The 22615-nt window shown below is 48.3% G+C and overlaps 1 protein-coding gene across 2 annotated transcripts in view; it reads right to left on the bottom strand.

Moving 5' to 3' along the window:
- Positions 1 to 22615, bottom strand: part of TTC39C (tetratricopeptide repeat domain 39C) — a 179756-nt gene that overhangs the window by 113699 nt on the left and 43442 nt on the right. For both annotated transcript variants that reach the window (XM_030213619.1, XM_030213611.1), the window contains exon 2: positions 22315 to 22363. In XM_030213619.1, coding sequence (XP_030069479.1) covers positions 22315 to 22347 — 33 coding nt within the window. In that variant the 5' untranslated portion in view covers positions 22348 to 22363. The remainder of the gene's footprint in view (positions 1 to 22314; positions 22364 to 22615) is intronic.

Consider the following 22615-nt stretch of genomic DNA (forward strand, 5'->3'; position numbering starts at 1 on the left):
GAAGAAAAACAGGCTGGTTTAGGTGAAACGCTGAAACCACCTTATGCATGAAGGAAGGCACGGTCCGAACCATGACCCCTGACTCTGAGAATTGCAGAAAAGGGTCTCTACAGGACAGCGCCTGGAGCTCTGACACCCGTCTCGCCAAGGTAATGGCCACTAAAAAGACGGCCCTCAGTGTCAAATCTTTCTCTGAAGCACGCCGAAGCAGTTCAAAGAGAGCCCCCTGAAGGGCCTTCAATACTAATCCCAGGTTCCAAGCTGGACAAGGTGCCCGCACGGGAGGACGGAGCCGAAGCACCCCTCTAAGAAACCGTGCCACATCTGGATGAGCAGCTAAGGACATGCCTTCAACCTTGCCACGCAGGGAGGCCAATGCTGTCACTTGCACCCGCAGGGAATTATAGGCCAAGCCTTTGTGTACACCATCCTGCAAAAAGTCCAGAATCGGTGAGACAGGAGCACACAACGGAGAAAGCGCTCTTGAAACACACCAGACTTCAAACTGGCGCCAAATCCTGGCATAAGCCACGGAAGTGGAGCGCTTATGGGCCTACAGGAGAGTGGAAATTACCTTATTTGAGTAGCCTTTATCTCTCAATTGCGCCCTCTCAATCGCCATGCCATAAGACCAAAGCAGTAGGCGTCCTCCATGGGCACCGGACCCCTGTGACAACAGGTGCGGAACCAGAGGTAACGGAAAGGGAGCCTCCAACAGCATCTGTCGGAGGTCCGCATACCAAGGCCTCCTGGGCCAATCCGGGGCGATGAGCACCACTTCTCCTGGATGCAGCCGAATCCGCAGGAGCACTCGCCCTATCAAGGGCCACGGAGGGAAGACATACAGCAAGCCCAGGGGCCAGGGTTGAGCCAAGGCATCCAACCCGGCAGCGCGAGGATCCCTCCGTCTGCTGAAGAAGCACGGGACTTTGGCATTGGAACTGGTCGCCATAAGATCCGTCACTGGCTTGCCCCATTTGGCACATATCTGCAGGAATACATCGTCTGCTAGTTCCCACTCCGCTGGATCGATCTGATGCCTGCTTAGATAGTCGGCTTGCACGTTGCTCTGACCTGCAATGTGAGCTGCTGACAGGGATTGTAGATGCAGCTCGGCCCAGTGGCAAATTTGTTCGGCCTGCATGGCTAGAGCTCTGCACTGAGTGCCGCCTTGTCGATTTATGTAGGCCACTGCTGTCGTGTTGTCCGACATCACCCTGACAGCCAATCCTTCCAGGGTCACTTGAAAGGCCAGAAGAGCCAGAAACACCGCTTTCAACTCCAGGCGGTTGATAGACCACTCCGACTCCTCGGGCATCCACAGACCCTGGGCATGCTTCCCCTGGCAATGTGCGCCCCAGCCCTTCAGGCTGGCATCTGTCAACACTAGGCACCAATCAGGGAGCGCCAGCGGCATTCCCCGCCGCAACATGCTGTCCGAGAGCCACCACTCCATACTGAGGCGGGCTGCAGGGAGCCAAGAAAGCCTGCACTGATAATCCTGAGATACTGGAGACCATCGTTGAAGTAGAGAATACTGTAGAGGTCTCAGGTGCGCTCTCGCCCATGGCACCACTTCCAAGGTGGCCGTCATCGATCCCAACAGCTGGACAATGTCCCAAGCTCGCGGGCGGGCCATCCTCAGGAGCAGACGGACCTGATTCTGAAGCTTGCACCGCCTTGGTTCGGGAAGAAACACATAGCCCGAGGCTGTGTCGAACCTGGCCCCCAAATATTCTAAAGATTGCGAGGGGGTCAGGTAACTTTTGGCCATATTGACGACCCAGCCCAGAGATTGAAGGACTGAAACCACTCTGGCTGTAGCTAGATGACTCTCTTTTTCTGAGTCTGCTCTGATGAGCCAGTCGTCTAGGTAGGGGTGAACCCGTATACCCTCTAGCCTGAGAAAGGCAGCTACTACCACCATTACCTTGGAGAAGGTTCGGGGAGCTGTGGCGAGGCCAAAAGCCAAGGCATGAAACTGGAAATGTTTTCCCAACACCGCAAACCGCAGAAACTTCTGGTGCGGGGGCCAAATTGGCATGTCCAAGTAAGCTTCTTTCAGGTCCAGAGACATGAGAAACTCTCCTGGCTGTACCGCCGCAATGACGGAGCACAGGGTTTCCATGTGAAAATGCCGCACTCTTAAGGACTTGTTTAGCTCTTTTAAGTCCAGGATCGGGCGAAAAGACCCGCCTTTTCGTGGCACCACAAAGTAAATGGAGTAGCGGCCTAGACCTTGTTCGGCGGGAGGCACCGGGGTCACAGCCCCTATCTGGCACAGACTGTGCAGAGTCTTCTCTACCGCCGCCCGTTTGGCGGCAGAACCGCATCGGGACTCCACAAACACGTCTCTCACCGGGGCATCAAATTCTATTCGGTATCCGTCTCTGATCAGGTCCAAGACCCATTGATCTGCTGAGATTTTGGCCCACTCCTCGAAAAAGAGGGAAAGTCTTCCTCCGATGACAGGAAACGAGGAGGGGGCCGGCGCACCATCATTGAGAGGGTCGCCCCTGAACCGGCAGCTGCGGAACGTTTGTCCGAGAGAAAGGAGTCTCGCTGCTGAAAGCGGGCACACGAAGTGAACCCAGCAGCACGCCCTGGGCGGTACCTTCTAGCTTCACGGAAGCGAGGTCTGTAAGAGGAGCGGACCGCCTGACCCCTAGAGGAAGGCTTTGGCCTATCTTCGGGCAAGTGCTGAGCTTTGGAATCCCCCAGGCCTTTAACAATGTTTTCCAGCTCCTCACCAACAGGAGAAGGTCTTCAAAGGGCAACTTCACCAACCTTTGCTTAGAGGCCATGTCAGCTGCCCAATGTCGTAGCCAAAGAGTGCGGCGAGCCGCCACTGCTACAGCCATTTGTTTAGCTGAAGCTCTGACCATATCATAAAGGGCGTCAGCCAAAAGGGACAAGGCCGACTCCATCCGCGGAGTCACTTCAGATAAGATCTCCGCTCCATCACCGGGCTGTTCCACTGCCTGCTGTAACCAAGCCAGGCAGCCTCTAGCAGCATAACAACTGCATGCAGACGCCCGAACAGTGAGACCTGCCAAATCAAAGGACCGCTTCAGAGCTGAATCAAGCCTGCGGTCTTGAATATCCTTCAGGGCAACACCTCCTTCAAGAGGGAGGGTAGTTCTCTTTGTCACAGCCGTGACCAGGGCATCCACTTTAGGCATTGCAAAGCGAGCCAAATGTTCCTCACACAGAGGATATAATTGCCCCATAGCCCTGGCAACCTTCAAAGGTCCCTCGGGGTCAGCCCATTGAGCCGAAATAAGCTATTGGATGGAGTCATGCAAAGGAAAGGCTCGAGCAGGCTTTCTGGTACTAGCCTTCCTTGGATTAACAGAGGAGGCTGTGCCACTCCCAGGATCTTCAACTGAGAGGGCTTGTAAGGCATCTCAAATAAGCGCTGGCAGCTCCTCGCGGTGGAAAATCCTCACCGCAGATGGATCATCAAGCTCCTGTGGCAATTCTGCACCCGACTCTGGCTCCTCAGCCAAAGAACTTCTGCCAGATCCCTCAGAATCCTCATAGCCCGACCACGGGGGGGAAAAGAGGGGTGCACCACACTCGGAAGGGGAATTAGCCTTTCTGCGTTTATCAGGAGGATAAGAAACAGGCAAAGCCAACTCCAAAAGGCCAGGATCAACCCGGGGATGGGGGGGGGGGGGGGGGGGCAGGCAGAGGGTCCGAAGATCCCTGTGGAAGAGCTCTTTTAAGCATGTATGCCCTATGCAGCATTAAAACAAAATCAGGGGAGAAAACCGCTCCCTGACCGCCCGGATCCTGCCCAGGGCTATTATTAGCCTCACTCAGAGGAACCCCCCCCCCCCCCGGATTCAGGGCTCTCCGTCGCAACGGAGGCTGCGCCATGTGGAAAATCCAAAATGGCATCCGCTGCCAGCTCAGAGCGCGAAAGATTGCCGCTCGCCATGCTCGGGCCGGCTCTACCATCTGTACAGCATGAATTACAGAGCCCCGCTGCTGATTTGCGCTTGCCACATTTAGAACAGCGCTTTACAGTCTCCGCAGCCATCGCCGAAAACGGCGGTAAAATTAAAAAATGGCGGTTCGCGCCAAAAACGTCCCGATCGCGGGCCCACCCCGGAGGAGTCTGAAAACACTCTTACCTCACTAGACCGAGTATCACAGCTCCGGTCCTGCAGAAGAATCTCAAGGAAAAAAACCTCTTTTCCAAGATCGCTGCGCTAAAGCGCGACTTTAATTAATTATTTATTTTAACGCTGTGAGGAAAGCAGAGGCAAAAGAGGTAAATAAAAACATTCCGGAGGCTCAGATAAGTGGGAAAGGCAGGGAAAGGCGAACCAATGTTCCTGCATCCACTGAGTGGGAAATAACAGGGAAAAGCACGCTAATATGTCCATATCCACGGGGGCATGGGTAAGGCAGGGAAAGGGTTGACCTATGTGCAAAGTGAAGCTGCTATAGCCTCTAACACCCCGGCTAACAACTGGCAAGCCAGGAGCCACCCCCAGGCAGATTTTTGATGGAGCTCGAAGAAGCTGCAGCCACTCTGCTTGGGGAGATAGAGAATACTGAAGAGGCAGTGGAGCTAGCTGGCCATGAGGCACTGTGAAAAGTTGAGTGCTCTCTATCTCCCCCTGCTGGTTGATGGACACAACCCATACGTAATGGCTTCATCTGCTTGATGACAAGGAAAGAATATTTAGAAATGAGAATATCTTCATAATCTGTGATAAAGTACTTTCTAAGCAAAATTTCTGCAGAGAGCAAATGGTCATAGAAAAACAGATTCTTCACTCTAATCACATTCTCTAAAACCTCCCATTTATGATGAAGATTAAGGCAATCCTTAATCCCAGACACTCATACTGCCTGGAGTGGGTGAACCTGTGGTTCCAATAGACAAGCTTCAGATCTAGCTCCTGGAGCACAGTAACTGCTTCTTCAGTAAAGTCACACAACTGAGCAGTGGTTCCCCCTAACTACCCTTCAGTCCTAGTCACAACCCTCCAAATATTTAACAAGAAAAATTCCTACGCAAGATTTAAGAAAGGTAGAGTAAAAAGGGCATATTTCTCCACAGGCTATCAACTAAGGCCAAAAATCAGAGAAGTGATCCGGTTACAGGGAATCCCAGATTTTTCCCCCGATGCATCTTCATCTGATTTGGAGATGAAGTGCTCAAGGGAACCTGAGCCATCACTCTTCAGAGAAACAATCAGCATAAGGCGGAGAAGGGCAAGTTCTTCCACCGGAACTGAGGAAAATCCCCTTCAAGGGATGAAGAGCTCTCTCTTTTGATTGCTGCAGCCTGAGCAATTAAATTTGTACTGTATTTGTTGTGTTTTTTAAGTATTTTATTATGTGTGTTTGAGCTGTACACCACTTTGGACAAGGGTGGTATATAAATGAAATGAAAATCCATAAAACCTTGAGATACATGCAAAGAGACAGCAAGAGATTATTTTAAATCTTCCTCCTGCACACTGGTAGAAACAAAATTCAAATTCCACAACTCATCAAGGGTGGAGTTACTCACTGTTCTCCTCAACTGCTCTGAAGAGGCTCCAAAGGAGTGTTCACCTTTAAGCACATCCCTTCTGGCATGTATCTAGTGCCACATGCTACAGCACAACTCACTTATAAATGGTTTCACTTGGTATACCTCAAAGACTACTCTGATCACAACTGGACATAGCACTTCCAGGTAGACAGCCTCCCTGCTCCACTTTGCTGGCATTCTCAGGCAGCCACAGGTCTCTCTTCCTGAATATGGAGACTCAAGCACCCCCAAGAATTGAAGGGGGCCACAGATAAGAGCACCACAGGGTAGGGTCTTTAACATGGAGGGAGAAAGTTTGAGGACCACAGGAAGGTAACCAAGAACCTGTGGAGGGTTGATATGGGGCGGGGTAGGGGAGGATGAGACTGGAGGACTACTGGGTGAAAGAAAGGAGGAAAAAGGGGTTGAGCATGGACCATGAGAGGGGGGGGGGGGTAAAAATTCAAGAACTACTGGACAGCGATATGGGTCATAGGCCAGGGATGAAGGACTACCAAGAGAGATAGAAGGGTAGACAAGAAAAATGGACTCTAGGGGGTTCAACACTTGTAGAAGGACTGAACTACTATAAGGGAGCACTGCAAGAATCAAGGATAAGGCTACTAATGGGGGAGCTGAAGATAAAGTTCCACCAGGGGGAAAAAGAAGGTGTACAAAAAAAAAAGGCAGATTTTCAGTGGCCAGAATAGACAAAAGTCTTAGGGAGGGTGGACAGGTACTCTATCTATGTCAGCAAAAGTAAACTTCAGGGAAGACTAGCTGGTGTATCATGCCAACCATAAATTCAGAGGGGAACACCCTCCCCCCTCCCTTTCAAAGGGATAGACAGGGGTAGAGAGAAAATGGACAGAATGGCTGGAAATTGAGCACTGAGGAGGGAGGTGGTGACTGACCCAGGCACTTAACATGTCCACTTACACCACAGATCACATCTCACTTGGTTAAGACCACCCCAGACCATTACCCAGCATCTATGCCAATTCTAAACCGAATAAAAAACTGAGAATATCACAATGCTTCTGTTTAGCTCTATAGTACAACCACACATTCAACGGTGTGCGGTTCTCAAAAGATATAGCAGAACTAGAAAAGGCAAAGAGAAGGGCAACAAAAATGATAAAGAGCATGGAAAGGATCCCTTATAAATAAAGGCAAAACAGTTTAGGACCCTTGAGCTTGACCAATAGCTGAGAGCAGATATAACAGAGGTTTATAAAATCATGAGCGGCATGAACATGATAATAGGGGATAGTTATTTACCATTTCAAAAACAGCATTAAGACTAGGAGATACCCCACAAACTAAAAAAGTAGCAGACTTAAAACAAATTCAAGAAAGAATTTTTCCAGTCAGTGCTCAAATTAGCCTGTGGAATTTGGTACAGACTATTAAGAACATAGGATACTGAGCTAGATGGACCATTGGTCTGACCCATTATGGCTGTTCTTGTTTCCAACAGTGGCCAATCCAGTGCACAAGTGCCTGGCAGAAACTCAAATAGTAGCAACATACCATGCTACCAATCCCAGCAAACAGTGGCTTCCCCATGTCTGCCTCAATAGCAGACTATAGACATTTCCTCCAGGAACCTGTCCAAACCTTTTTTAAACCCAGATACACTAACAGCTGTTACCACATCCTCCAGCAATGAATTACAGAGCTTAACTATTCATTGAGTGAAAAAAATATTTCCTCCTATTTCTTTTAAGAGTATTTCCATGTAATTTCATTGAGTATCCCCTGGTCTTTGTACTTTATGAAAGAGCAAAGATTCGATTCACTTTTACCTGTTCTACACCACTCAGGATTTTGTAGACCTCAATTATATCCCCCCCCTGAGCTGTTTCTTTTCCAAGCTGAAGAGCCCTAACCTCTTTAGCCTTTCTCCTCCACCCACCTTCTTAATGCCATCTCACCTGCTCTTATTCCTTTTATCTGTCACATTCTCAACCTCTCACTTTCCACTGCAACTGTCCCTACTGCCTTTAAACATGCTGTGGTCACACCTCTCCTTAAGAAGCCTTCACTTGACCCTACTTGTCCCTCTAATTACCGACCCATCTCCCTCCTCCCTTTTCTCTCCAAATTACTTGAGCGTGCTGTTCACCACCGCTGCCTTGATTTTCTCTCCTCACATGCTATTCTTGACCCACTACAATCTGGTTTTAGCCCTCTCCACTCAACCGAAACTGCGTTTACTAAAGTCTCCAATGACCTATTACTGGCTAAATCCAGAGGTCAAAATTCCATCCTCATTCTTCTTGATCTTTCAGCTGCTTTTGACACTGTCGATCACAGCATACTTCTCGATACCCTGTCCTCACTTGGATTCCAGGGCTCTGTCCTTTCCTGGTTCTCTTCCTACCTCTCCCTCCGCACCTTTAGTGTTCACTCTGGTGGATCCTCTTCTACTTCTATCCCTCTGCCTGTCGGCGTACCTCAGAGTTCTGTTCTTGGTCCCCTCCTCTTTTCTATCTACACTTCTTCCCTTGGTTCATTAATCTCATCCCATGGCTTTTCCTACCATCTCTATGCTGATGACTCCCAAATCTACCTTTCTACCCCTGATATCTCACCTTGCATCCAAACCAAAGTTTCAGCGTGCATGTCTGACATTGCTGTCTGGATGTCTCAACGCCACCTGAAATTAAACATGACCAAAACCGAGCTTCTTATTTTTCCCCCCAAACCCACCTCCCCACTCCCCCCATTTTCTATTTCTGTTGATGGCTCTCTCATTCTCCCTGTCTCCTCAGCTCGATACCTTGGGGTCATCTTTGACTCTTCTCTCTCCTTCTCTGCTCATATCCAGCAGACCGCCAAGACCTGTCGTTTCTTTCTTTACAACATCCGTAAAATCCGCCCCTTTCTTTCCGAGCACTCTACCAAAACCCTCATCCATACTCTTGTCACCTCTCGTTTAGACTACTGCAATCTGCTTCTTGCTGGCCTCCCACTTAGTCACCTCTCCCCTCTCCAATCGGTTCAAAACTCTGCTGCCCGTCTCGTCTTCCGCCAGGGTCGCTTTACTCATACTACCCCTCTCCTCAAGTCGCTTCACTGGCTCCCTATCCGTTTTCGTATCCTGTTCAAACTTCTTCTACTAACCTATAAATGTACTCACTCTGCTGCTCCCCAGTATCTCTCCACACTCCTCCTTCCCTACACCCCTTCCCGTGCACTCCGCTCCATGGATAAATCCTTCTTATCTGATCCCTTCTCCACTACTGCCAACTCCAGACTTCGCGCCTTCTGTCTCGCTGCACCCTACGCCTGGAATAAACTTCCTGAGCTCATACGTCTTGCCCCATCCTTGGCCACCTTTAAATCTAGACTGAAAGCCCACTTCTTTAACATTGCTTTTGACTTGTAACCACTCGTCTCCACCTACCCTCCTCTCCTCCTTCCTGTACACATTAATTGATTTTATTACTTTATTTTTTGTCTATTAGATTGTAAGCTCTTTGAGCAGAGACTGTCTTTCTTCTATGTTTGTGCAGCGCTGCGTACGCCTTGTAGCACTATAGAAATGCTAAGTAGTAGTAGTAGTAATATGAGAGGAGTTCCATCCCCATTATCATTTTGGTTGCTCTTCTCTGAACCTTTCTAATGCCGCTATATCTTTTTTGAGATACAATGACCAGAACTAAACACAATACTCAAGACTGAACTAAGCCATGATGTGCCTTCTAGAGGACATCAGTTAATGATGTAGGCTGTGGCTGAAAGTTCAAGTTTTAAAACTACAGGGAAAAGGGTTTTACACTACGTAAGCTATGCTACAAACCAAAGTTAAAACTCTAACCTGTGGTTTCCTGTAACTATGAGCTCTGTTCTACACTGATGCTCTGGTAAATTGGAACTGCAACTAATACAACTATAGCTGTAAACCTACTTTTTCATGCTTCCAAATATGATCATGTGACTCCATTGTTGAAAACTGAACACTGCCTGCCAGTAAAATATTGTATTATATATAAAATACTGCTTTTGGTGCTCAAAATTTTTCATATAGGACTACCTGCATTTTTGTGTCCTTTATGCGGTCTTATTCCTAGACGAGCCCTCCACTCTATCCAACAGTTATTGTTATTTGTTCCTTTGCAGCGCACCATTCTGTCCATATTTTGGAAAGTGATGTTTAGCATAGTGGTACCTACACTGTGGAATAACTTTCCCATACTTTTATGTTTAGAGACTTCTCTTCCCTCATTTAAGGCCGTTTTGTTTTAGTCAGCTTTCGCCAATTAAACTTGTTTTCCCTAACTGCAGGTCTGCAATAGCCTTGGGGGTTTTGTGAGATACAGCAGATTTGCTTGTTTGTATTCTGTTTGGTTTTGTTCTCTACTCCTTTTTATTTTTTTATTTTTATTTGATTCTACTGTAAAATTGTAAGACATAATTATATTGCGTGATGGTGAAATTAGGCCTTACCTGCTAATTTTCTTTCCTCGAGACCCTCCAGACCGGTCAAGACGCGTGGGTTATGCTCGCCTACCAGCAGAGGGAGACTGAGAACACTAACTTCAACTATGTACATATAACCTGTGCCCATCCCACAAAAGCCAGTATACACTTAGCAAAGCAGAGAAAACCCCCTGCAACCTGAACTCTTGAATGTAGAAAAACCCCTGTACCTGGAAAACCAATAGACAACACCAACAGTGTGCTCAGACAGACGGAACGTCAAGCGCCCCGCTCTGTCAAGTATTATGGACGAAGAAAAACTCTCCGACCCAATGAAAGATAAAAGGAATAGTCATAGCAGAACACGGCTCAAATACTTCTGATACGAACAATATCTCTGAAATCCATAGGGCGGGCTCTTGACCGGTCTGGAGGGTCTCGAGGAAAGAAAATTAGCAGGTAAGGCCTAATTTCACCTTCCTCATCGACCCTCCAGACCGGTCAAGACGCGTGGGAAGTACCAAAGCAGTAGAAACTTAAGGGTGGGACCCTCGAAACGCAGAAGACAGCACAGCCGCTCCAAAACCTGCATCCTCTTTTGCCTGAACATCAATCCTATAATGCTTAACAAAGGAATGAATGGACGACCATGCCGCTGCTTTACAAATATCCTGCGGAGGAACAAAACTACTCTCCGCCCAGGAAGCGGCAACCCCCCGAGTTGAATGCGCCTTAAGCAACGGGGGCACCGAACGCCGCCTCAACAAATACGCTGAGGCAATAGCCTCCTTCAACCACCTAGCCAGAGTCCCCTTGGAGGCCGCAGCTCCTCTCTTAGGACCTCCAAACAAAACGAACAACCTATCCGAATCCCGGAAATCTCGCGTTCTGCTCAAATAGGACCGCAAGGCGCGCCGAACATCCAACTTAGCCAACCGACGCTGAGAGGCATCCCCCGAACGATCCCCCAACACCGGTAACGAAATCACTTGATTCACATGGAACGCTGAAACCACCTTAGGAACAAAGGAAGGAACCGTCCTCAAAGTCACTTTCTCTTTCGCAAAGGACAGAAAAGGCTCCCTACAAGACAAGGCTTGCAACTCTGATACTCTCCGAGCGGAAGCAATGGCCACCAGAAAAACTGTTTTCAAGGTAAGATCCTTACATGTGATGGACGCCAATGGTTCAAACGGAGGACCCACCAGAGTCTCCAAGACCAAATTCAAATCCCAAGGCGGAACCATTGGACGACGGGGCGGCCGAATCAACTTCACTGCCCTCAGGAACCGCCCTACATCCGGAGAAGCTGCTAAGGAGACTCCTCCAACCTTACCTCTGAAACAAGACAAAGCCGCAACCTGCACCTTCAGGGAAGAAAGGGAGAGCCCCCTGTCCAAACCATCCTGCAAAAACTCCAAAATCTCCATCACCGAAGCCCGCAAAGGGACAACATTCCGTTCAAGACACCAACTCTCAAAGATGCGCCACACCCGCACATAAGCCAACGACGTGGACTTCTTACGCGATCGCAACATTGTATCAATGACTCTGGCCGAGAAACCCTTCTTTCTCAATCTGTGCCTTTCAAGAGCCAAGCCGTAAGCAAGAATGGAGAGGGGTCGGCCATCTCGATCGGTCCCTGCACCAGTCTCACCTGAGACCCCAGGGGAAAAGGACCCTGCACTAACAACCGCATCAGATCTCCGTACCATGGCCGACGAGGCCAATTGGGCGCTATCAGAATCACTAAGCCGGGATGACGACCGATCCGCTGTACCACGCGGCCCACCAGCGGCCACGGCGGAAACACATAGAGCAACTGCTGAGTCGGCCACGGCAGAACCAACGCGTCGAGACCCTCGGCTCGAGCATCTCTTCGACGACTGAAGTACCGCGGGACCTGCGCATTGTCGGCCGATGCCATGAGATCCAACACCGGCCGACCCCACTGCAACACTATCCGTTCGAACACTGAGGGATGGAGGGCCCACTCTCCGGGATCCAACATGTGCCTGCTCAGATAATCCGCGTCCACATTGTCCACTCCTGCTACGTGGCCTGCCGAAAGAGCCTGAAGATGGGCCTCTGCCCACCCCAACAACTCCGCCGCCTCTACAGCTAATCCCGGGCTCTTCGTCCCCCCCTGCCGATTCACATAAGCGACGGCCGTGGCATTGTCGGAAAGAACTCTGACCGCCTTGCCCTCTAGCAGACTCTGGAAAGACCGAAGAGCCAACCGAATTGCTCGAGTCTCCAGGCGGTTGATGGACCACGCCACCTCTACCGACGTCCATCGCCCTTGGGCCACCTGCCCTAGACAATGCGCCCCCCAGCCTAACAGACTCGCATCCGTGGTCAGTACCACCCAATTCGGCACCTCTAGCGGCATACCCTTCGCTAGATTCGGAGTGTGAAGCCACCAGCGGAGGCTGCGTCGAACCCTCTCCGGCAGCGCTAACCGCTCCTCCAACTCCTGGGATTGAGGGGACCAACGAGTCAACAACGAACTCTGCAACTGTCTCATGTGGGCCCTGGCCCAAGGGACTACCTCTATAGACGCAGCCATCAGACCTAACACCTGAAGATATTCCCGCGCCGCAGGCGCCCTCTGAGCTCGGAGCTGATGTATCTGAATCTGCAGTTTGGAAATGCGAGGAGCCGTCAAAAACACCCGGCCTCGCTCCGTGTCGAACCGAACTCCCAGATATTCCAGCGACTGTGACGGAACTAGGTGACTCTTGGCCAGATTGACAACCCAACCCAGCGACTGCAAAAAGGTCACCACCCGGGCGGTAGCCTCCTCGCTCTCCGCCTGCGTTTTGGCTCGAATTAACCAGTCGTCGAGATACGGATGCACCAAAATGCCCTGCAACCGTAAAGCCGCTGCCACGACCACCATCACCTTGGAGAAAGTGCGAGGAGCTGTAGCCAGGCCGAACGGGAGCGCACAAAACTGAAAGTGACTCCCTAACACCACAAAACGAAGAAAGCGCTGGTGCGCCTCTAGAATGGGGATGTGTAAATAAGCTTCTGTCAAATCCAATGAAGTCAGAAATTCCCCTTCCTGAACCGCTACAATGACCGAGCGCAACGTTTCCATCCGAAAGGAAGGAATCTTTAGAGCCGCATTGACCCTCTTGAGGTCTAAAATGGGCCGAAAAGAATCCTCTTTCTTTGGCACCACGAAGTAAATGGAGTAACAACCGGTACCTCGTTCTTCTGGCGGAACCGGCACCACAGCACCTAAATCTACCAGACGTGACAGAGTGTCTCGCACTGCCCTTGCCTTGCGCCTTGAATGACAGGGAGAGACGAGAAAGAAATCGGACAGAGGACCGTCGAACTCCAGCGCGTACCCGTCTCGCACTATCTGCAGCACCCACTGGTCCGACGTGATTTGGGCCCACCTCTGGTAAAACAAGCGTAAGCGAGCCCCTACACGAACCAGAGGCTGGACCCCCAAACCATCATTGCGACCCACGGGACGTACTGGCCGCTCCAGAAAAGGCAGCTCGCCCCCCCCCGGCGGCCCCCACGAAAGGGCTGGGTTCTCTGAAAATAACGACCCCGGAACCCCCCCGAGGGCCTACCCGGCCGATACCGTCTAGCTTCCTGAAAACGGCCTCGCACCGCCGCGCCCCTAGACGCCTTAGGCCGAAGCTCTGGAAGCCGCGGGATCTTAGTGTCACCAAGACCCCTAACCAACTTATCCAATTCGTCTCCAAAAAGCAAAGCGCCCTTAAAGGGAAGCGAACACAACTTTGCCTTGGACGCGGCATCTGCCAGCCAGCCCCGCAACCACAGGGCCCTTCGAGCCGCCACTGCAAGGGTCATGTTCTTCGCCGATGCACGCAACAAATCATATAGCGCATCTGCCAAGAATGACGAGCCCATCTCCAACTTTGCCAAATCCTGCACTAAGGCAGCTCTATCAACCTGCGGAGCATCTAGCAGCCGCTCAGCCCAGCGGAAACATGCTCGAGCCACCAGACCTCCACAAACTGAAGCCTGCAAAGCCAGCGCCGATAAATCAAAACTGCGCTTCAGAAATGTCTCCAATTTCCTGTCCTGAGGGTCCCGCAAGGCAGCCCCTCCATCTACAGGAATTGCAGTAGCCTTGGTCACCGCCGTCACTACGGCATCCACAGTTGGAGGCTTTAAAGAGTCTCTATCTTCCTGCGGAAGGGGATAGAGCTTAGCCATGGCCCGTGCCACCTTACAAGGTGCCTCCGGCGAGAGCCATTCCTGCGTTACCATCTCTCTAAGATCCGCATTCATAGGAAAGGTCCGAGATACCCTGCGGATCCCCTTAACCAACGGGTCCTGCTTTTCAGAGGGAGCCGGATCTACTGCCGGGTCAAACTTGAGCATAGTAGACACCTGCTCAATAAGATCCGCCAATTCCTCCCTGTGAAAAATGCGGACCACCGACGGATCCTCCCCGGGCACTGTCTCTCTATCTGGTCCGGACAAGGACCCCTCCTCCTCCTCCAGGGGACTAAAGTCGCCCTCTGACTCTGGAGGAGAAAAACAGTCCAGGTCTTCAGCCCACTCAACACGTGGCCTCTTAGCGCTCAAGCCCGCCCCCGGACTAAGGGGCTCCGTGCGCGATGGTCCCGCCTGCCAGGCTTGAAATAAGGACCAAACAAATTCAGGAGGGAAACCCATCCTTCCCGAAACGTCCCCTCCCGAAGCACCAGCCACCGGGCTGCCCTGAGGGCCGCTGACTAAATCCGGGATTCTCGGGCCCGAATCCAAAATGGCGGCGGTTCCCGCCAAAACCGGGACCGCCGCTGAACCGCTAGCCGAAGCCCCTGCAACCTCCTGCAAGGCTGGCGCGGGAAGTTCCGCCGCTAACACCGGCGGAGCGGAGGCCTGAGTCTTCGGTTCCCCGCAAAAGCGGCAGGAACCGCCAATCGCGTCGACCCCCCGACGAGCGCAAAAACGACAGCGAAGCGGCTTCGAGGACATCTTCGCGCCAAAAACCTCCCAAAGGTAAAGGAACTGGGAACTCACCCAAAGAAGCCACTCACAGCTCAACTTGCACGGCTGCCCAGCTCCGGCACTCCGGAGTGCAGCTGCACAGCTCTCCACAGCGTCTGGGTCTTTTTTTTTTTTTTTTTTTTTTTTTAAACTTTATTGCAGCACCATTTGAGCCCTGCTGCTATTGAATCCCTGGCACTCAAGGCTGCAATATAAAACTGCAGCCGAGGCACAAAGCTGCCCAAACTGGAGAGCTAGCTCGGGGGAGGGACCCGGCCACCCGGGTGTGACACCCCAGGGGGGACAATGGCAGGCCCCAGCGGCACCGCCAATCCCCAGCACACAGAGTAGTCCAGGCACAGGGAAGTTCCTCAGGAATGATCAATAGACCAGGCTAAAACTCTCAACTGATCCCTGACTCCTACCAGACCGGACAAGCTGCACAGGCTGCCTGTCTACCCTCTGCTGAGACTGAGAAAATACTGGCTTTTGTGGGATGGGCACAGGTTATATGTACATAGTTGAAGTTAGTGTTCTCAGTCTCCCTCTGCTGGTAGGCGAGCATAACCCACGCGTCTTGACCGGTCTGGAGGGTCGATGAGGAAAATGCTTTTATCATATGTAAGTCGCTTTGACAGCATTGCCTTAGGCGATTCATTAACCCTTGAACCTTAAATTCTAGAATAGTCCCTTAAATGCTAGCCTACAGAACTGTAATAGAGACTTTAAATACTAAACAAACCCTATTCCTTAAACTGCTTTTGCTAAACGAGTAGCTTGTATAGACACTGAGATTACCAATATAACTCTAAGTCTACCTTTCCCCAAGTTTAAAAACAATTCCCCAGCAAATAGCTTACCAGAGCAGAACTAATGAAACTTTTCCCCAAACACGTGTCCAAAATGTACTAGGCAGACATATCATTGAGGAGGACAAAACTGCCACCAACTATGAATGTGAGTAGGTGGCAAAGACTATCTGGCTGCTTCCAGGTGACCAACTGGAAATTGTCAGGCTAACGACCAGTAGTCTGATGCAGCATGAAACTTGTGTTCTCATATAATGGCTGGATTTCTCAATGAACATAGCTAAAAAAACACAATCTTTTTAAAATTTAAAGTTGCATGCATTCATCATTCAGTTTGCAAGAGTTGGCTTTTGACTGCCGACATCTGCATCTACTTAAGGTTGCTCACACACAGCTAGGTCTTCATAAAAATTAAAGAAAGAAGTCAACCATTGTGAAAACCCACCAGTATCATCCCTGAAGCTTCTGCAAGAGACTAATGACTTCATATCCACTAATGCTCTACTCCTCAATGTTTTCTCTTAATGGGAATTCAGAATGACGTTTTCCAAAACACAAAATGCCAGAGCTATCCTTAGACCAGTAGCTGAGAATGCAAGGTTTCACTGTTATACACTGGATCAATGACCAGGGCAGTGTGGGTTTTCAGATTTAAAACCTTATGCCATGGGCTGCGGGACCCAACAGCTTTCTTTAACAGACAGCAAACACACTTTCTAGAAGGAATTCTGATTAGCTTATATTTTATGGGTTTTATGAACCTATCTTAAAGTAGGTGGTGCAAACATTTCCAATAGCTGTCTATGGAAAGGGGGGGGGGGGGTTCCCCTTTTGAAAGGTTTAACATTTTGTTCTCCAATCAGATCTGCTACAGCTCAGCAAAACATTCTTCCATTTATATTACCTTTAACTGACAAGATCAAACAGTAACTCCGATTTCTCTGCATTTTTCTTAATAGCTGTTCATTTTACAATTTTTCTTTCCACCCCTCCCCCCTCATATAATGTAGCATTCAGCTAATGGGATGGAGAATATGGACAGGCTAAGAGATTATCTTTCTTGAAACTTAACATATCAATACCCGACAACAAAAGCATTATTATTAATTACTTACGAAACCATAGCACATTGAGAATTTGCATAACTCAGATAGGAAAAAAAACTGTGCGTGAAAATCTTTTGTTTGATAGTGGGATTGGTAGAAGGGGAGGCTTGCCAGGAGCTTCTTCCAATTCCTTTACATTTCCAGTTTAATCAGGACTAGGGCTGGATGTAGCACAAGCAGCCTTCATTTTCAACTACCCAAAGCATTCATCATCTATTGTATATTCTCTCCAAATTTAACAAACCAGTCATTCCAGTGACCAGGGGAACCACTCACCAGGACTCCTGCCAGTATCCTGCATTCACAGACCCTAAAATCAGGTGACTAGGTATTGCTAACGTGCATATTTTTTTAAAACAGTTTATTTCCTTTTTCTTTTAAAACAAAATAATAGAGAAACTCCAAACTTACAAAGCAGCTCTACACGGAACCATGAAAAAATGACACTACAAAACTCCAAAAGCAGAGAGAGGGATTTGGGCCAGTCAGGAGGGACTAAAGGAAAGTAAATTAGCAGGTAAGATCTAATTTCTCCTTCCTTAGCATCCCTCCTGACCAGCCCAGAAAGCGATTGATGGGAAGTAGCAAAGCAGTACATTTATGGGAGGGACCCTAGTAATCCCACCGTAAGCACGCTCACGCCAAAAACTGCATCCTGATGACACTGTACATCCATTCTGTAATGCTTTGAAAAAGAATGCAAGGAAGACCAAGTAGTCGCTGCCTTACAGATTTCCAAAGGAGGTACCAAGAAGCGTTCAGCCCATGACACAGCTTGCCCTCTGGTAGAATGTGCTTTCACTCCTTCCGGCACAGGTTTCCTGGAAAGAAGGTAAGCGGAAGCAATCATCTCCTTAAGCCACCTAGAAATGGTGGATTTAGACGCCGCCAACCCTTTGTGTCAACCTCTAATGAGCAGGAAAAGACAATCCGATCATTTAAATTTCTCCGTAGACTGCAAATATTGCTTAAGGACTATCTTGATAACTAATTTTTGCAAAAGCTGCTGATCCTCTGATCTGAAGGAAGTATCCAGCACTGGCAAAGCTACAGATTGGCTCAAATGGAATCTCGACAAGACTTTAGGAAGGAAAGAAGGAACGGGACGCAAAACTACTCATTCTTTAGAAAACTCCAGAAAAGGAGAGTGAAAAGACAACACCTGCAACTCCGACACCCTCCAAACTAGGGCAATGGCTATTAAAAATATCATCCTGAGCGTTAAATCTTTCAGAGAGCAAGTTGACAAAGGCTCAAAAGGAGACCTAGTAAGGACCAAGAGAACTAAATTGAGGTCCCAAGCAGCAAAAACAGATCTAGGAGGAGGGCGAAGCAGACCCACATCCCTAAGGAAACGCACAACGTCCGGATGAGCAGCCAAGGACTTTCCTTTGACCTGGCCGCAATCTGTAATCTGCACCTTAAGAGAACCAAGGGCCAAGCCTTTATCAAAACTGCCCTGCAAAAAGTCTAAGATCTGTGCCGCTGAAGCTTGGCACGGAGAAATGCCCTGGTCGTCACATCAGGATTCGAAAATATGCCAAGTCCAAATATAATTCAGACCAAAGCATCGTGCAAATTACATTGGCAGAGTAACCTCTCTTCATCAACCGTGCCCTTTCAAGAACCAAGCTGTAAGACAAAAATTGAGCCGGATCTAGATGAACCACTGGACCCTGGATCAGAAAGCTGGGAGAGACTGTCCACAAGAAGACACACGAGATTGGCATACCAAGGTCTGTGGGGCCAATCCGGCGCTACCAAGATTACAAGACCTCTATGCACCTCGATCCTTTGACTGAGATGCCCCAGAAAAGGCCATAGAGGAAATGCATAAAGATGTTCTGTCAGCCAAAGCTGTAGAAGAGCATCTAAGCCCTCCAACTTTGTGATCCTTCCTGCGACTGAAGAATCTTGGAACCTTGGAATTGAGAGAGAGATTTTGCCATGAGATCCATGACCAGAAGACCCCAGCGATCGATGACGGCCTGAAATGCTGTTGCACTGAGCACCCATTCTCCTGGGTCTAGTGTGTGTCGACTGAGCATCTGTTCCTCCTGGGTCTAGAGTGTGGTGACTGAGAAAGTGTGCCTAATCGTTCGACAACCCCACTACATGAGACACCAAGAGACTTACGTTTTGCCCAAACCATGAGAAGTGCCAATTCCTGTCCCAACAGATGACTACTCGTCCCTCCTTGTTGACTAGCATATAGGATAGATTAAACTCAAAAATCATACTCACTATTAAAAAGCTACTATCAAATAAAGCATAATTAAAATATCAGTATTTCACTGTTAAGGAGAGCCAACTGAAACTCTAATTCTCTGAGGACAAGCAGGCCATATTAATCTCACATGTGAGCGCCATCATCTTGGTGCGGAAATGCTGACTAGCATAGCTGAGTTTGAGGCAGCACTCCCACCGCGTATGCACTGGTGCCTTCCCACCCAAGTCACAAGTGCAGGACCAACAGTACTATAACACATCTAAAAATAAATCCAACTTCTAGGGGAGGTGGAAGGGTATTTGAGAATAATTGGCCTGCTGTCCTCAGAGAATACTTGTTACAGGTAAGTAACTTTACTTTCTTATGTGGGAATCCCTAGCTACCAAGCTCACTGAAAAACAACACCATGAGGACAATAGGGACTCACAACAGTGAGGAAGTGTAAATCAATTAACCTGAAAATATATACACACCGGTTGTGAGAGTGTAACCTGGAACAGAATAAAACGGCCTAGGAGGGTGGAGTTGGATTCTAGACCCCAAACAAGTTCTGAAGTTCTGTCTGACCAAACCGGCTATCGCGTCGAAAGCAGTGGAATGTGAATGTGTGGACTGAAGTCCAAGCTGCAGGCCTGTAAATATCTTCCATGGAGACATCTCAAGTGGGCTACCAATGAAGCCATAGCTCTGACATTATGAGCCTTCACATGGTCCTCCAAAGTCAGCCCAGCCTGGGCATGTGAAAGATGCAATCTTGCAGCCAGTTTGAAAAAGAGTGCATTTACCAATGGCTACCCCCATCCTGTTGGGATAAAAATAAAAAATAAAAAGTTGCGTGGACTGTTTATGGGGCCTAGTCCACTGAAGGTAAAAGGCCAAGGCTCGCTTTCAGTCCAAGGTGTGAAGTGCACTTTCACTAGGATGGGCATATGGTTTGGGAAAGAATGTTGGCAGGTCAACTGACTAGTTAAGATGGAACTCTGAAACCACCTTAGGAAGGAACTTAGGGTGGGTGTGGAGAACTACTCTGTTATGATGAAATCTCATGTAAGGTGGATCCTACTACTATGGCCTGAAGCTTACTGACCCTAGGAGCTGAAGTGACCGCCACCAAAAACAAGACCTTCCAGGTCAAGTACTTCAGAGGACAGGAATCCAGTGAATCGAAAGGAGCTTTCATCAGCTAGGTGAGAATGACGTTGACGTCCCATGACACAGGTGGATGTTTGACTGGGGGCTTTGTTAAAAGTAAATTTTGCATGAATCGAACAACTATACGATGATATAAGCACTAAGGTGAACCTTTACAGAGCTGGTCTTGAGACCAGACTCAGAGAGGTGTAGAAGGTATTCAAGTAGGTTCTGTAGCAGAATCTTTCCTGGAAGCCAGCACAACCTTGGAGACACCTTCTAGGAGATTCAAGGAAGCAAATTCTGTGCTTTTAACATCCATGCCACGAGACCCAGAGACTGGAGGTTGGAATGCAGAAGAGATCCCTCATTCTGCATGATGGGGGTGGGAAAACAGTCCAAGCTCCATAGTTCATCGGAAGATAACTCCAGAAAAAGAGGGAACTATATCTACCGGGGAAAATACGGGGTCATCAGATCAGGGTTCCACAGTCTTGCTCGAGTTTCAGAAAAGTCTTCCCTACAAAAAGAATGGGAGGATATGCATACAGAAGACCTGTACCCCAATGGAGAAAGGCATCCAACGCTAGTCTGTCGTGTGACCTGAGCCTGGAGCAGTATGGAGGGACTTTGTGATTGTAATGAGTGACAAAGAGGTTGCTCCACTCTCAGAAAATTTCACAGGCAACACCCATGCTGAGAGATCACTCACGAGGTTACATTACCCTACTCAGTCTGTCGGTCAGGCTTTTGAGTTTCCCCACCAGGAACATGGCTCTGAGATCTATCTTGCACTGGACAGCCCAGTTCCACATCCCGATGACTTGTTGTGAACTGGCACGGACCCAAGGAAGCCTATCTGATAATTTATTTTCTGTATTTCAGACTTGCTACAAGCCTCTGCTTGAGCTACTATTTACTTGTTTTCAGAATAAATGTTTTTTATTTAAGTTCTATGTATTATTTGTTTTATTAGTGTAAGAAACAAATCCAAGAACGTGGGTGTTCTAGCAGTAATCAGTTGGGGTTTAGCTAAGGTGGGTGAGATCCCAACAGCCCCTATACTCTCCTCACACCCCCCCCCCTTTATGCAGTCCTTCTCCTAAACATACTCACCCAAAAACTCCATAATAAAATATATCTTCATAGGGTGCTTATTTCACTTATTTCCACTGCTTATTTCTAGGGTAAGCAGCATAAATGTATTGTACTGTCTTGGGATCTTGCCAGACCCATGTAACCTGGTTTGGCCACTATTGGAAACAGGATGCTGGGTTTGATGGACTTCGTCTATCTCAGTATGGCCATACTTATGTACTTATATCTGTTCCCACTGAATCTCGAGACTTGCCCAAGTCTGAATAGAGGAAGGGGAAATATGCCACTGTATCACACTAAGTGTGCATGTGTAACTTGTTTTATCTCCTGAGAAGTAATTATATATTTATATGCATGGGTAAACCTGCACAAATCCTTTTCTCACTGTGATTTTGCCAGAAAGAAAAGTATCCATTTATATTTATCCCTGCACTTTGAAGGTACTCAGAAACAGTCAATTTATGGGCATACGTTTTGAATTTTCAGAGTATGCTTGTCAATAAAAATCCTGCCCCCAAAACAAGGAGGGACAGGGAGATATGATACAGACATGTAAATACTTTAAAAGGTATTAACTGCCTGGGTGGACAATTTTGTAAAAGCCCATTTCTGCAGATAAAGCACCATTTCATGAAGGGAATCCACTTCATACACATACATGGTTAGAATTAATTTTGTTAGGATTTTTTTTTTCTTAAATTGCTATGAAAGCACTACATTTTGTTCAGGCTTGTTAAAAACTGCTCAGGGAGCTGTAGTATGAGGCAGCTTAATAGGATTCTGGATCTCAAAAAACTGGTAAGAAACAAACCTTTCAGCGCCTCTGTTTAGTGCAGGTACAGCTAGTCCTATACTGGGCAGCTAAAGCATTAGAGATCTGTCTCTCTCCTTTCTATACTGGATCCTGCCATGCCTTGCTCTATCTAAACTTCCCTGCTAGAGAAGTTTGAACCAGAATAGAAAGCAATAGCATTAAAATTAATTACTTACCAAAAAACTGACAAAGCTGGCTCCAAAACTCATTAGCGGACTGTGGGTTCTGTCAAAACATAAAAAATAAGTGAAGATAATTACTACAAATGAAAAGTACATCTTCAGCTATAATGTTTCTCGTCAATAAGTGATACAGAAAAACAAAATGAACTATGGTGTGAGGTGAGAATCTGTCTAAGCAAAAAAAGTATATACAACACTGGTCAGAAAGTGAAGATGTCAAAATTTCCTATTTTTTTGTATTAATGGCCACACGATAATTTTGCCATTAGCACGTAGCCATTAAAACAGATTAGCA

Source organism: Microcaecilia unicolor, chromosome 1 (genome assembly GCF_901765095.1).
Source record: "Microcaecilia unicolor chromosome 1, aMicUni1.1, whole genome shotgun sequence".
Lineage (NCBI taxonomy): Eukaryota > Metazoa > Chordata > Amphibia > Gymnophiona > Siphonopidae > Microcaecilia > Microcaecilia unicolor.